The 16,021-nt window shown below is 37.3% G+C and overlaps 1 protein-coding gene across 2 annotated transcripts; it reads right to left on the bottom strand.

Annotated features, from left to right (window-relative positions):
* Positions 1–206: 206 nt before the first annotated feature.
* Positions 207–13,276, bottom strand: LOC128018966 (methyl-CpG-binding protein 2). Of its 2 annotated transcripts, none has more exons than XM_052604893.1 (3): positions 13,131–13,276; positions 8,226–8,594; positions 207–6,811 (listed from the first exon to the last, which is right to left on the bottom strand). In XM_052604893.1, exons 1-3 carry the CDS (start codon positions 13,160–13,162, stop codon positions 5,578–5,580), a joined length of 1,635 nt encoding a protein of 544 aa, XP_052460853.1. In that variant the 5' UTR covers positions 13,163–13,276; the 3' UTR covers positions 207–5,577. The 2 variants fall into 2 exon arrangements, with proteins under 2 accessions (XP_052460853.1, XP_052460852.1); XM_052604892.1 differs by having other exon boundaries at positions 8,226–8,597; positions 13,131–13,274.
* Positions 13,277–16,021: the final 2,745 nt, after the last annotated feature.

Below are 16,021 nucleotides of genomic sequence, written 5' to 3'. Positions count from 1 at the left end.
AACTGACCGTGAAATGTTAAAGAAAAACTCTTTGAAACTGAAATGTTGATTTTGCTTTCCAGATAACAGTTATTAATACTTTTCCTTGTTTTGTACGTTTTGTTCCCCTCACATTATTTAATTATAGATATAAATCTTACAACAGGATGACAACACTACCATTGTTTTGTTTGTGATGCGAGTCAAATAAATGTTTTAGACAGAAAGCAGGTAAATGTTGTTTACTATTGTGTATCTGTTACATACGGCAAACAAATGATACAGTAACACAGTACTATAAAAGTAGACACAAACTATACTTTTCACTTTCAGGAAGGCAAGGACTTAGCTGGGCAGATGGTGAATAACCACTGACACCTAGTCTGTAGGATTGTTTGGTTAAAATAACTTTTTTTTTTTTTAGATACATACTACCCATCCCTTTTATTTAAAACTAAATCAAAAAATAATATGAAAACAAAACTGCTTTGGACAGGTAAAAAATACATAAAAAAGTTAATGGGTGTCCTGTCGGGAAACATACTTTATAAAGTGCAGATCTTAGACTTGTTGTCCTTCCGGTCAAGATTGAAGGATTTTTCTTTTCCACATAAAATGCAATGTGATTGGAAGATTATGTTTGAGGCCGAGTTTTTTATATGGTCATGTCGAAATGGTGAATATTTCCCAACAAACACACAGTACCCAATAAACTGTGAGACATTCAACATAACAGGGATGAAAAAAAAAAACATAAAAATCCTATAGCTTTTTACATCATCAATATTGCCCAAGTACATCACCCTAATGTTTTCCTTTTTTTTCTCTCAATTAAGAAAATAAAGCAAGGCAAACATATTCTTAATCTTTATAAATCCTTAATACATCCAAAGCACTGAATACCAACAAGAGGCAAACACATGACTCAGAATAAAAATACAACTACAGTAGAAAGATACATTCTATTACTGAAACTTCAAGGCACAAGACTATGTTAAACAGACCATGAACTTTCTACCACCGTGGATCTGGAATCTAGTTCTTGTAGTTTAACTTCCATTTCATTTGACTTTAAATTGTCCTCCTTGCTCAATTCAAAGTGTTGCATTTTAGTCATAAGGGTAAATTTCTTTGACTTCAATCCCACTGTTACACAAATCAGAGACATACTAAAGGAGAAAACTCATTTCGGATCTGCTGGGTATATTATCATACTATTGCTACGAAGATAAAACGGTCTATTTTCAATGTTGGATTTATAATTAAAAAATAAAATAAAATAAAAAATCTAACACAGAAATCTACAAGTAGTGGCGTTAGCAGCCCAAACTCAGCTACCATCAGCTAAATGCTTCAATGAAATAAGTCTGTTCATATCAAACAGACCGAAGTGCACAAACTTCATTAAACAGAACACATTCAGGATTTTATACCTCATGAAACCCTTCAGATTCGGTTGGTGTGGTTGGGCTCAGCTCTTGGGAGTGCTGTTTGAAAACATCTTATATATAATAGTCAAGGGCAAGCAATGTCCTATCTTCTAATGGCAATCATGCATATTGATACATGTTCACGTACATAGCATGTATTTTTGGCTACAGGGACACAAGGACATTCCAAAGCATACTTCACTGCCAGAGGCACAAATAACCCAAATGAGAAAAAAAACAAAAAAAAACAAACAAACCAATATATATATAAATAATAAAAGTAATCTTCTTATTCTGTATTTACCAATTTGTAGGGCTCCATTTTTGTCAGTGGGCTTCGAGCGCTACAAAAGGCAAGAAGTTCATAAAGCAGAGGGTTTTTAACAATACATCATTTCTAGGTGGACAGAAATGCCCAGCTGATGGAAAAAAGAAAAATGGACAATAATGAAACCCTAGTTACAACACACACACACACACACACACACACACACACACGCACACACACACACACACACACACACACGCACACACACACACACACACACACACACCAGTGCACGTTCTACCTATGAAAAATGACCAAATAAAATCCAAGCATTTGAGTAAATTCATCATCCACGTTGCTTCGTTGGGATAAAGGCGTTTCTTTAGATTCAAAGGTCACTTCTACCACCTTAGTAAGTCTCCCAAAATAAAGGCACTACCCCTTCTGTGTCCGCCAGACTGATTCAGCTTGTGAGTCGAGAGTTGTGAGTCGTAACTTCAATTCATGTCTGGAGGTTTCGTTCCTGTAACTGACAATGTGCTTGCCGAGTTCAAGGTAAAGGAATCCATTCGTCTACCTCCAATCTCCAGCTCGAGTTTAGTCAAACCAGGGAGACGTTCACCGCAGACAGGTCACAACGTCACAACGTCAAAATACATTTCCTTCATCTGCTTTTGACTACTTGAAATGATTACATAGCCCTTGTTCTGAGCAGAAACGCTCTTTTATTTTCATTGCCTCTAACCGGTCGAGGGAGCGGGAGGCTGGAGGAAGAGAGTGGAGATGCTTTCAATCTTAATAAGATTGAGGGGGGAAATAAATATGTTCCTTGTGATTGTCGATTGTAATTTAATCTAAAAAACATAAAATTATTATTTTTTCTTTAAATGTATTTGACATAGCAGACAACAAGGCTACTCTAAAACACAATTGGAAAAAATAGGACTGGTAAGTTCTCTCGCATGCATTTCAATCCCTAAACAACAGCGAACATCCAAAACAACTACTCTAGTTGAACTACCAGATGAAAAGGTTTAAGTGCTGAGTGATATGACTCTAATCAAGGTTTAGTAGTACATCTTTTTTTAGCCTTTATGTCAGTGGCAAATCACATCCATCACCCAAGCCACAATAACTAGTAATGTATACAGAGACAAAACTGAACACAATACTTTGTGGGGAAAAGGACAACACCTCAAACCCTCACAATCTGTGATGACATCAGACCCAGAGATCTGTAAAGATTGATAAAAAAAAATGGTATGGTTTATTTGGCTTGGAGATATATATATGTCCCTGACCCTGGACCACAAAACCAGTCTAAAGTGTAATTTTCTTTCGAAATTGACATTTATGCATTATCTGAAAGTTGAATAAATAAGCTTTCCATTGATGTATGGTTTATTAGGATCGGACAATATTAGGCCGAGATACAATTATTTGAAAGTCTGGAATCTGAGGGCGCAAAAAAAAATACTGAGAAAATCACCTTTAAACTTGTCCAAATAAAGTTCTTAGCAATGCATATTACCAATCAGAAATTAAGTTCTGATATATTTACAGTGGGAAATTTACAAAATATCTTCATGGAACATGATCTTTACTTTCATAGAAGAAAAATCGAAAGTTTTGACCCATACAATGTTTTTTTTTGCTATTGCTACAAATATAACAAAGCGACTTAAGACATTTTGGTTTTGTGATCCAGGGTCATATATATACAGATATAGATATATAGGATTCAAACTGCAATTATGAATGAACTCGGACATTTAGGACTTTCTTTTACTGAGTACAATTGAATGCACATCATGTATAACATGAACGTTAAAAAGAGTAACAACAACAAATTAAGATGACAATACATTAATAATGGTTTCCCACTCAAACTCAATTGACTAAGGACTTTAAACTCGACTCGACCTAACAAGCTGGCCTCTGACCCAACACTACTGTAAGTCAAATGTAGCCTTTATGTGTGATAATTTGGTAAATATGGGGTATTTGCACAGAGAAAGCAAATCTAAACAAAAGAATGGATCTTAATAACTACACTGAACATGCATTCTATGATGCTGACACACATCTGAAGAAAGTTACAACCTAACCAGAAAAATATACGCAAATAAATTGGTATGCTTCTCACAATTCCAATGTTCAATTCTGTGAAAGTGTTTTAAAAGTAAGGTGCATTTCATCTAGAAGAAGAAACTAAAATTAAATGGAAAAAGTGCTGTATATTTTCTGTAAAATCCTAATTTTACATAACCAACAAAGAACATGATCTTAAGGAAATTCAGAAATTGATCATCTCAAAGGTACAATCAAATGAATTACCAAGACATCTTTAGTACGTTCAATCTCTCACAACTTTATGCACGGAGCCATGATTTGGTGTCCTTCTTTCTGATTGCAAATATTCTTCGTCATTTTGAGAAAGCAGACTTTAGAAAACTAACAGAACTATTCATGATTGCATGGTGTTGTACAATGTATGCAAGGTTTTCTTTCATTTGTTGCCAAGTAATGTTTCATAATACTCATAATTCAAAATATTTATGTATCTATAACAATTAACCCTCATCATCAGTGCTGAACCTGGCTTTATAAACCTTTATGTACAAGAAAGACAATGTCAGAGTACTGTAATAAATAGCACGCAAAGCACGCAAACATCAGCAACCCATGCATTTGACACAACTACAGCCTGACAAGACATTATATAAATATAGCCATCTATTAACGTTTCCGTCAGAATCGTTTCCAGAACAGCAGCTCTATGGGATAAGTCTAGAACCACACATGATAAAACCAAAAGCTACATTTGAAACTGTATGCTTTTTTTTTTTTTTTTTTGGTTGGGATTTGTGTCGTAAGAACACACGCCCACTATTTATACTGTACTTCATGGGGGAAAAAAAGCAGGTAAACATAACAAATTCCTTTTCTCGTTTTTTTTTTTTTACGCAAGTTGACATCTACTCAAGATGCTACACTGGACTGTGCTTTCAATGCTCCCTAACAAATACATTTGTGCTTTATCTTCCCCACCAGAGAAAATGAAAAATAGTGCTTTCCGCTCTAGTTGCATTTTCTCAGGCATCTCCGAAACTGGTGATTATTAGGTTAACCAAACTACAGATAATTAATAGACATGTGCACTGAAAATACCAACAACTTAAAAAGGAAATACTGCTTCTAAATTCAATTTATCTTTACAGATCAACAGGCTGGAAATATCAGCTTGGCACAAACCCACAACTAGGAAGTTCTTTTCTGTCAGAGTTAAGCTAGCGTCTTATTTCAAAGGTGATGATGCTGCAACAGCTGCGTCCGACTCAAATGGAAAAGATGAAGATCGAAAATGTGGCCCTTCTTTTCTTCAGCTTGCCGGATTTGCCCCTTCGTTTTAGACACAAAAGGAAGAACACATTGATAGGACACCTTTTTTTCTAGGGTTGAGATGACATGACTATGCTGCATTTTAGTACTTTCGAGAGCATCTTTGACCGGAAAGTTTCGCTTTACGATAACTATGGCATGTGACTTCATTACCACTTGAGTGTGTTTCTACTTCCTACAAGCTCTGACAAAGGAATAACTGGTTTAGGTGAGTGCTAAGATATACTAATACAAAGATATAGTGGGAAATGAAAGGAAACCATAAAGAAAAAGGTTAGCAGAGAATTCATCCGGAAGCAATTATCGCCCCGCGTCCAACCCACAGAGAGAACGAGACACAACAGCTGCCTTTTGTAGAAGTACGTTTACATTTTTGTATATTTTTGTTTCCTTTTTCTTTTTTCATCAGTAAAAAAGAACAAAAAATCACTCGTCCCGCTGCGACCGCCCTCCAACTCTTCGGGACGCAAAGCCGCACCCGATCCATCACTTAGTCAGTCAGCTCACTGGCTCGCTCACTGGTGTCCGGGACTCGACTGTTTCCTCGCGGCTCGGCCTCGGAACGGCGGAGGGAGGAACAATGTCTCTCAGCTCCTTGCCATCCCCCGTCACAGTCTTCTGCTGCCCTCTCAGGTCAGAGGAGGCCATCTTGCTTGCGTTCTGAGTGTCCCTGCTCGAGGAGCTATCAGTTTTTGCTTCCTCCCGGAAGGCCACATGTTCCACTTTGGGCCTGGAGGTGCTCAAGTCCTGGGGTTCGTTTTCTGTTGTCACAAGCGGCCCCCCTTGCGTGGAGTGACCCAGGGAGAGCTGGTGAGCCTGTGGAGTGTAGGTGGAGGGCGGCATGGCCTGTAGATGGTGGTGTTGGTGGTGGTGATGGTGGTGGTGGTGTTTAAAGTGCTGCCCTCGATGATCTCTCTTCTTGTGACCCTTCGGTCCGCTGCCACTGCCGCTGGTTACCGTCCCGCTGCTGCTGCTGCTGCTGCCGTTCCCCGGATCTGTAGACGCCTCTTTGTGCTTCCGGCCGGGATGCTTGTGAGACTTCTGTCCCATTTCTACCTCCTCCCCTGTAGGGGTCACAGTTGATGCAGTCAGTCGTTTTGCGATCACGGGAACAAACGTCTCTGTCGTGGAGGTGGTGGATCCTTCCAACTCCTCTAAAGTCTCTCGAGTTTTGCGTTTCTTGATGGGAAGTGCCCTCTCCTGAACAGGCTTTACGGAAGACTCCTTCTGAGCTTTTTTCTTGGCCTCGGCGGTGAGAATTGCCGCGGTCGTGTATGCAGCAGCTGAACCCGTCCCCACCGCTGACTGTGAAGCAGCTGCTGGCTTGCGGCCACGTTTTTTGGGGGTGCTCGGTGGTTCCTGTTCTGATTTCCGCTTGCGCCCTCGGCGAACTTTGGCAACTACGGCTTGCACCACTGGAGCCCCTGGTTCAGTTTTGGGGACCACAAAGGGCATCTTTACAAGGAGTTTTCCTGGACTCTTTTCAATGACACGCTTCACAGCCACCCCTTCTGTGGCCTGCCGTACCTTGCCGCTGCCTTTGGGCCGACCCCTCCCTCGACCAGAAGGTTTGACCACTTTAGGCTTCTTTGGTGGTCTCTTTTCTCTGCGAGAGGGGCTCCCGCGGCCCGTGACTGTGAAGTCAAAGTCATTGGGATCCGTGGTGGTATCACCCACCTTTTGGAAGTACGCCATGAGCTCCACTTTGGAACGGAAGGCTTTCCCTTCTGGGCTGAAAAATAAAAACAATATATTTTACATTATACAAATTGATGAATGTAATTCTGAGAAAACAATTTGAGAATTTGAGAAAAGGTATCTATGCTAAATTGGATGTTTTAATCATACAGTCCAAATAAAAAAGATTTCCTGGATTTCACTGTTATTCTTTAATAAAAAATGAAATCAAAGAAACAAAAGTTTGTGTTACTGGAAGTAAATAATACAGAGCTGTGGTCAAAATATGAATATTTTCTTAGATTAAAAAAAAACATTTAAAGTACCCTTTAATGAAGAAAAAGCTAATCCTGGTGCAATCATATAAACCTGTAGTCCAAATACAAATATTTTCTTTGATTTCACATTTATGTTTTTATTAAGCACCTTTTAATGAAATGAAATCAAAGAAAAAAGAAAACAGTGGGCACCGTGACACATCAGTCAGTGTTGAACAGCATGAACCCTTATTCATCATGTCAAATTGTTTGGCAGAACAATACACTTGACAACACTGAATTATTTAGCCATTCAACAAATCTTAGAAATCTAATCTAAACACTAATCTCTGTGACCCCAACCAGTGTAATGTACAACTCTCTCTCTATACGTGTAATTTACATTTACTGAACAACCACTGCGTTGTTATATCATGCTTCAAATACTGCTGGGAACTGTTACACAAGCTCATGTTTACACTGGAAGCGACCAGCGACACACCACCTCCGACAAATCAGCTGTAAATCTGTGATTAAAATGCAGCTCACTTTGACAACAATAACTATATTAGCATCCACACCAGTGCATGATAACACTCTGTTTATGAGCAAATGCTGCATTTATGTCGTCTGCCACTTTAAATGCTCAAGCTCTGTTTTTATCATTCATTAATCATTTTTAATTATATTCTGTTATCCGTGCTTTTAGCATTATCATTGTAGTTGTGGGGTGGATTAATTTGAAAATGTAAAATCTTCATCATTGTCATTTTTGATGTGAACGGGCCTTAGGACTTTAACAACAATAAAATGGGAAAGTTTCTCACTCAAAACATCAGTATAAAACTGACTTTGCATGGGCTAAAACAAATTTACATATAAATATGATGATTTAAATTTGTAAATCAGAGACCAAAAACATCACAAGCTTGCTTTGACGTAATGGACAGAAGTAACAAATAAGATATCGATAAATAATTCATGATATTTGTAGCCATAGGTAAACAGGGAATATAGCATATCAAATAAGGCCCTAACTGATACTTCCAGTGTTAACAGGTTTAGCAGCATCCAAACACAATGACTTAACTTTAATAATGACTCATTGGTTGCATGTGTGTCATTTGGATGCAGTATTACGAAATGAATATCATCACAGCTGCTCTCAAAAAAAAACAAAAAAAGAAGTAACTTCCTGTAACTTGTACTAACTTGATCAGGTAGACATCAAATTTTCCAGCGGATCGCCCCGACTTGCGCTGTTTTAGCTTGCGCGTCCAACCTTGAGGCAGTGAAGGGTCGTCATACAGTGGGCCTCTGTCCCGAATGATGGAACGCCGCTGCTTGGCTGATGCGGAAGATTCTGGAGCGCTGAGAGCAGCTCCAACTTCAGGGTCAATGGGTTCAGACTTCCCTGCCTCTGTCTGTTGTCCAACATCCCCCTGCGTAAGGAGGGGCGGGGGTGGAGGAACGGACACTGTGGCCTCGAGTTTTTCCACATCTTGCCGTTCCCTTTTGTTTTTCTTCTGCTTCTGCGTCTTGTCTTTTGAGCCCTCCTGGTCTTCATTCTTGTCCTCACCTCTGCTGATAACACAAGAAATAAGTGGCTCACTGAGACAGGACAAGTCTTACGGGTCCGCATTCAACTCAACCGCATGTCTAAATGAAGTATTTATTATAGAAACTGAACAGAAGTGCTACGTTTGCATGTTTGCCATCATAAATTCAATATTTTGGCTTCAAAGCATGCTCATTTTCAGATCACACAAGCTCTATTAAATACCACCAAAGAGCAGGCAATACGTGGTCTGAATTTGAAGTGTTAGCATAAGACTCGGTTAACCAAATAAACTGATGCAGTTTGCACCTTAACGTCTTTAGACGTCATGTGAAACCTGAGTCTAGGATGTGTCTATTTCGTAAATTCAGGAGAAACACGTTCAATTTGATTTCTACTCCGCTTACAGATCTGTGGATATCACTCTGGAGGTATCGAGAGGCCTGTGTCAAGCAAAACCTTGACGTGGAGCTTGAATCACTGAGGACGGAGGGATTTCCCACTTGTCTGTGGCTCGTCGATCAACGAATGTCATTTTCATTACTAAAGAGGTTAATGATCAACTTAATTTGCCTTAGACCTAACTGGCAGATTACTCTTAAAACGTGTCATCGTGACCACATGGCAGTTTGGTGTTTGAGTAATTAACATCAAACTAAATATTTTGCCCATAAAAACATCAGATCACAATAAAACACTTATATTGTGAACTTCATTTCCATATCTACATCAAAGAAAAACTGAGATTTAAAGCAAAAATAACTACCAAAATATGCTGCCTCCTTTTTTTAAACAACTTACGATGCTTCTTGCCTTGCTTCATTTTACAAAACTTTCAATTTCGATTTTAGGTAGTTAATTTATCAGGGTGGAGACTGTAACGGATCCCAAATGTTGTCACTTTCAATGACAGCAGGTGAAGTCAAGCGATGAAAAAATCCACAAAATTTACCAGGTAGAAAGTTTAACAAATAGTTGCTTGACTAATGACTAATAGTTTGCAATCAAGAGTTGCAGACATGTTTCAGTACATCAACGAGAGTCTGAGCTACCATTTCCCATCATGCATTTTCACTGGTTTTAACAATTTAGTAGAGTGCAACAGTTGGGTTTCAGAAGCAGAAATCACATTTTCAAAACAGAACTTAAAATATAAAACTAACATAAAAGTTTTAAGAGCTCTTATCTTATCATACGCTTCTGTGGAAGTCAATGGAAATTTCATTTTTAGAAGTTGCTTAATACAAACGATTTAACTTAAAATGGTATCTTAAAAAAAAAAACCCTTAACAGTCAAATTTCTAATGAAAAACTATGCTGCGATGCATTTATATAGGAATGAAAAGCTTGGCAAAAATAGCTCTGAAGTGACCGCTCACTCTCAAAATACACTGCAAATAACATAATCGAGTCTGCCTCCCAAGTTTAAAACACTTATTTCCATATATATGAATATTCTGCAATGAACATAATTTAGAATGTAATGCTTTTTTGGTTAAAATCCACCAGTTTTAGTTTTCACATTTTTTAAAACAATTGCATCACAATGTTTCATGGGATGAGTAGTTATGTTGAGAGTCTTGCAACTCTCTATGATTTCAATTCTTGGTGACATATAAAAGAGGAGAGATAGCATGATATAAAGAATCCTTCAGCAAGCTAGGATCAAAATGATAGCAAATCAAAAAAAAAATGAATTGGTTTCTACTTGACTATTAAATAAAAAAAACTAAAATAAGTTTAAAAGAATTAGGGCTGTGCGATTATGACAAAAATCACAGTTCTTGATCATTCCCTTAAAATTGTAATTGCGATTATTAATTACGATTGTCACAATTTACATTGAATGATGTTTATACCATTGTTTGATGCAACTGCATGCTGTATTTTTATATGAAAACAAACAAGCTGAAAACACTCTAACTGAAAAACATTTAGTGCTTTTCTATAGTATTAAACTTCAATGTCAACTATACATCGGATTGGTTTCTTCTTTAAATTATCAAAAAGTAAAAACATGAATGGTATTATAATGTTGTACTTAAATTAAAATTAAAATAATGGGCAAAACCCTTAAGATAACATGTAAAAAGAAAAAAATGCATCTTAGGCACGCAGAATAACATTGGTGGACTTTGAATGATTAAATGCCGCTTTGAACAATTATGTTATTGTGGCATTCATAACTGTAATCCCGATCAGAAATTTGATTAATTATGCAGCTCTAAAAAGAATGAACTTCTAATGTTTTAACTAATAAACCCAAACTAACTTCCACAGACTGCACTACATCCTCAGTGATATTCACTTGACTTTTTGATTTATATCTTTTGAAGAACACGTGTCATGAATATACATTTCTACAATCACTTTGTTAATAAACTATCCAAGAAAATCCTCATCATTTTAGGCAAAACCTGCATCAATTCATCACTGGATAATTATGTTAATTCTGACATAAACATTTTTGAGAAGTTCACATCCTACAGTGTGACTTGCAAAACAATTGAAATGCCTTTTTAATACATTTTGCATATATGTTATGCACGCAAATTTTATAACTTCATGCTACGTGAGAAACTACATGGAATATTTGCATTTTCATCAATATTTGGAAAATGATCCACACTGCAGGACCAACTAAAATGAGTTAAAGACAATTAAATTAATTGAGGAAAATACAGTGTACATATATAGATATTAATTCAAATTTTTGCTATGCATTCACATTTATTAATTTACAACATTAACACGTGTTGCATGCTCCATGAAATGATTGCTAGGGCAGAAACGGTTTCATTTGGCGTAGATGATATATTCTAATTGTTAACCATGGAAAAATATATAGATGTGGCCTTATGCATTAACTACCCATTTATGAAATGAATGCAAATACAGTTCACTAGTAAGTTTTCTTTAAGCCACAACTTTGTTGGGGTAAGTCAATTAAAGAACCACAAAGAAAGCTAATTGGTTTTGGTCATAATCAAGTTTTTATTGTGAACGTTGACTGTTCAATTTAATACTAAGTAGGACCTTGAATCTCAGCTGAAAATCAACGAATATGTGCATTAGGCAGCTCCTCATATGTAACCTTATAAAATATGAACAATTATACCATGTTGGACAATCAAGGATCATGTTTAACCATAATGAACAACCGACTTTGAAAAGACATCAGAAAACCAGAGAGCGAAAGATTTTAACGGTATTTACTTTAACTTCCTTTTGACTCACAATGATGAAAATTCAACTTGCCCCACAATGCAAAAAAAAAAAGCTTTTTAAGCTTTAAATAAAACAATGATTATTGGACTGCGTTTTACCAGGAAATACTATTTCAAAATGTAATGTGTAACTTGATGTGTTACTTGCCATTCTTTGCGTAAAAGCAATTTCTGGGTGAAAATTGTTTATTGTTTTTTCAGTGCATTTCCAAACAACTTTTTGGTGACCAAATTAAATTCATAATAAATACTCAAAATAACAAAGCAGTTGGCAAACTAAATATTTTATCTGGCCAGTACCTGCCCTTGCAATGAATTCATGGAGCATGCGACACAGGAAGAAGTTGCACAGGATGCAAGTTCAGTCTTTGAGACATGTCACTAGTGTGTGCAGAAGACATGACAGTGTCACTCAGTTTGTGCAAATACCCCTGCGGTCGACCACACACACAAACACATACACAAATATGATGCTGCTAGATCCGTTAGCTGGCTACCGGAAGTCAGCTCAACAATATCACCAGCCTGCTCTCACATGGGAGTGCCTTGTGAATTGCTAAAGCAAGCACACCATCTATTTTAGTAATGCGAGAAAAACAATAGTGTGTTTAACACCTGGATGGTTTGCATGCTGCAAGGGCAAAACTAACAGCAATAACAACACAACGACACACGCATGTTGACATCAGGCAGAGGAATAGCACACTGGCCAACTTGCATGCATATGCAAACTTGGTACCTGATGATGCACAGCTACCCACACAGCACAACACCACTGTATTGAGCTAAAACGCATCTTAACCTCATTTCTAAGCACTTAGTCAAGCCATTCCACGCCAGGACAGGCAGATCTATCTAGAGCAAATCTCATTTAGGTCCCCTGCCTTGTCCTGCAGCGCCACAGGCAAGCTAACTTACTTGAGTGTGCTGTTTTTGACAGCTAGCGAGCGCTTGGAATTAAACGACGTAACATTTCCGCGAAAGAGCCGCCAATGTCGGCAAAACAAAACATGTGTGTGTCCAAACCCCAGGCTTCCGTTCGTTCGAGATTTCAGAAGAGTTTTTTAAAGTAACGTCAGAAAACGACACCGAACACACACTGGACTAAAGCGCGCGGTTCTCGTGGCGCACAAAGTGCCCGCTGATCGTGGAAAAAGAGCGGGAGAAATGCGAGTGACGTATTCCCAACGCCTTTCGCGGACTAGCGCGGCTAACATTTCCCCCCTCAGCCTGACAAAATATCACAGCGACGATCAAAACCGACGCCATCGCCGCTCGCGACGCCTGACATTGGAATCCGTGACAACGGGAATGGATGCGGTTCACACTTACAGTCTCTCCTCTCCGCTCTCTGCGGCGGCCATTTTTATTTAAATAAATAAATTTCCCAAAAATCACGCAACATCTTTGTGGATACCCCTCACCCTTCTCCCCACTGCCTCTAACACAACACCATCCTTCGGACGCGAGATCTCGCGAGAGGTGTGGTGGAAGGGAAAAGGGGGTATAGCGCGTACGTTCTCGCGAGAGCTAAGGAGTGGATAACCAGAGAGGGGAAACGACGTCCAGGGCGAGGACAGCTGCATTGCACACCAGAATAATAGTGTATAACTGTATTATTCCATTCTGTGACAAAGTACTGTTTCTTTCAGTTAAATCCATGTCAAGTTTGTGAATGTGTTTTAAGATATTTTTGCCTTGTGACAAAAGTGTAGATTTATAAAATGTATAAACACCCCTTTCAAACAGGTCTCTGGAAGACTAAGAGTGTCTTTAAATAATAATAAAAAGAAATAATTATAGGCCTCTCTCTCTCTCTCTCTCTCTCTCTCTCTCTCTCTCTCTCTATATATATATATATATATATATATATATATATACAGACACACACACACACTTTATATATAAATATTATATATGTGTGTGTACATGTAAATTGACAAAAACAAATTTTTATAATATTGACTTTACAGTTTAATTTAATTTACATATATTTGTAAAAGTCTTTAAAAAAGTTTAAACCAATAATTGAAAAAAACCTTTGGCACTTAGATTTTTTAATTCATTTTTGTTCCGTATTTGCTTGTTTGTTTGGTTATTTTTCTATGTATCTAAATCACAAACCTGAACAAGCAAGAATAAGACTATTCCAGTGAAACTCATATTTTGTTCAATTTGAACTTTCTTTAACTACATATTTTGCTTGGCATTAACATTTTCATCTGTCCAGAGCAATCAACAAGTGCTGTTAAGTGATGTTTGTAAGGTTGACGTTTGTCTTTTTTTTCAACATCCTCTTTTGACACATGAAAGTGATAATGAGGTAAGAAAAGGAGGAAATGAGAGCACTATGGGGGACGTCCCATGTCTTTACTCACATGCCCACAGTTGAAGGTATATTCACAGACTTGGCAGAAAAAGCAGAAAAGAAAGACATTTAAAGAAATGAACCTTTATGTAACCTTTACCTTTAAACTGAATCAACATCAAATGCAAATGCCATGACTCAATAAAAACTCTGCCATTTGAATTTTAAATAATTGTCCAATCCATATTAGAATTTACCTGGTGAGATTTGTATGTATTTGTATTGGAGTTCTTGAGAGCTCTTTTGTTTTCCTTCTATTCAGTTGAGCTTATTTTAGTCTCCCATCCTCCTGCAATCAAAAAACATTTGCTTGGGTATTCAACAACACTTGCATCTGAAGCAGTGAAAACAGATTAAATCTGACGGCTACAATTTCTTGAGAGGTACTAAATCCATACTAAAGCCCTACTAGATAGGCTTAGAATAGAGTATAAAATAAAACCTGTACAATGTTAGATAACAGATGAAAATAAACGGCCCTATTTTAAATCAGGTATCTTTGTTGTTTTCGATAGCATTTTTACATCAAACACTGCTTGATTTCTGAGTCTGACCCTGCCTGGAAGACCCAAATAATAGTGATAGAGTGATAGAAGAGTGTGGAGTTAAGTATTGATGCTAAGGACATGTCCCTACCAATATCCAGTGACTACTAAAATGTCCCTGGCAATAAATTTGATCGTACAATTAAATGTCTGTTGTCTGCCATTACATCCCCACCAATGCGATGGCAAATTCAAACCTACCTTGGCGTTATATATCAGAGACATTTCATAGCGTCCCAACTAAAGTCTACACCCCTGAAAATAACAAGCGAAGCCCAACTTTGAAAACTAGTTTTGCTACACATAGTTTAATCATGATATTTGTAGTTAAATTGGGGTTATGTAAAAACTTTTTTTAAATGAATACGATTTTTAAAATTAATGAATATGTCTATTTATATTTAGTAAGGATGCATTAATTACACAAATTAATTTACAAAAAAAAATTAAGCACCTGTTTTCAAATATTAAAATTTACAGCAAGTCATGATATTAAATTGTTTTCTGTAGCATCATGTGACACTGAACATGGGATTAATGATGCTGAAATAGTAAATATCAAATAAATTCAGCCTTGGTGACATAATAAAAACATTACCAACCTATCTTTTGAACAGTAGTGTATTTGTAAGAAACAAATGATCTTTATATATTTTAATGGTTCTGAAAACTAAAAAAAAGGAAGAAAATTCAAATGGATTCCTGGGAATGAATCAGTGTATGAAGTTCGGAAAACGTTTTACATAATGCAAAGCATACAGCAAAACACATTTTCAGATCAGTCGCATCATGGCAAGTGTTGGTCTCGAGTGCTGGAGAAAATACAGTCAAGCTGCTAAAAGTTCATAGATTATGTGCAGAGCAAGATCGCCTTGTCCTTCATGCACTGCCACCTGCAAAGTTCAACAGCTCATTTTATTAGAATCAGCTGAAAAACAGGAGGAATCAGCGTATGCTTTGCTGGTCTACTTCAGTGGTTTACAATGAACTTCCAGCCTATCTATCTGTCTTATTTAAAGCAACAGCGAGTGTCTGTATTAATAAATCAATAATAAATATGGCTTAATATGTCAATATGGTTTTATTTTACTCAGAATATTAAAATTGCATTTTGCATCATCTGAGCAAACCACTAGTTTAGGCACAGTGTTTTGACTTTATTCAGTGTTAAATATTCCCTGTGTTCTGCAGGTGGGGATGTAGATTCCCAGAGTGTCCCGAAGGTTGTGACAAGACATGGATCCTGTTTTTTCCAGTGTTTTACCCATGCACACAGTATATGTATTTACTTACAGAATGAGTACTGGCAA

The sequence above is a fragment of the Carassius gibelio genome, chromosome A8 (assembly GCF_023724105.1).
Source record: "Carassius gibelio isolate Cgi1373 ecotype wild population from Czech Republic chromosome A8, carGib1.2-hapl.c, whole genome shotgun sequence".
Taxonomy (NCBI): Eukaryota; Metazoa; Chordata; class Actinopteri; order Cypriniformes; family Cyprinidae; genus Carassius; species Carassius gibelio.
Note: the sequence above shows the minus strand (reverse complement) of the source record. Positions and strands in the feature narration are given on the sequence as shown.

Coding starts and splice junctions, on each gene's coding strand:
- LOC128018966 (XM_052604892.1), bottom strand. CDS start 13,162: ATGGCCGCCGCAGAGAGCGGAGAGGAGAGACT. Junction 8,598..13,130: donor GAGAGCGGAGAGGAGAGACT/GTAAGTGTGAAC, acceptor TTGTGTTATCAG/CAGAGGTGAGGACAAGAATG. Junction 6,812..8,225: donor TTTGATGTCTACCTGATCAA/GTTAGTACAAGT, acceptor TTTATTTTTCAG/CCCAGAAGGGAAAGCCTTCC.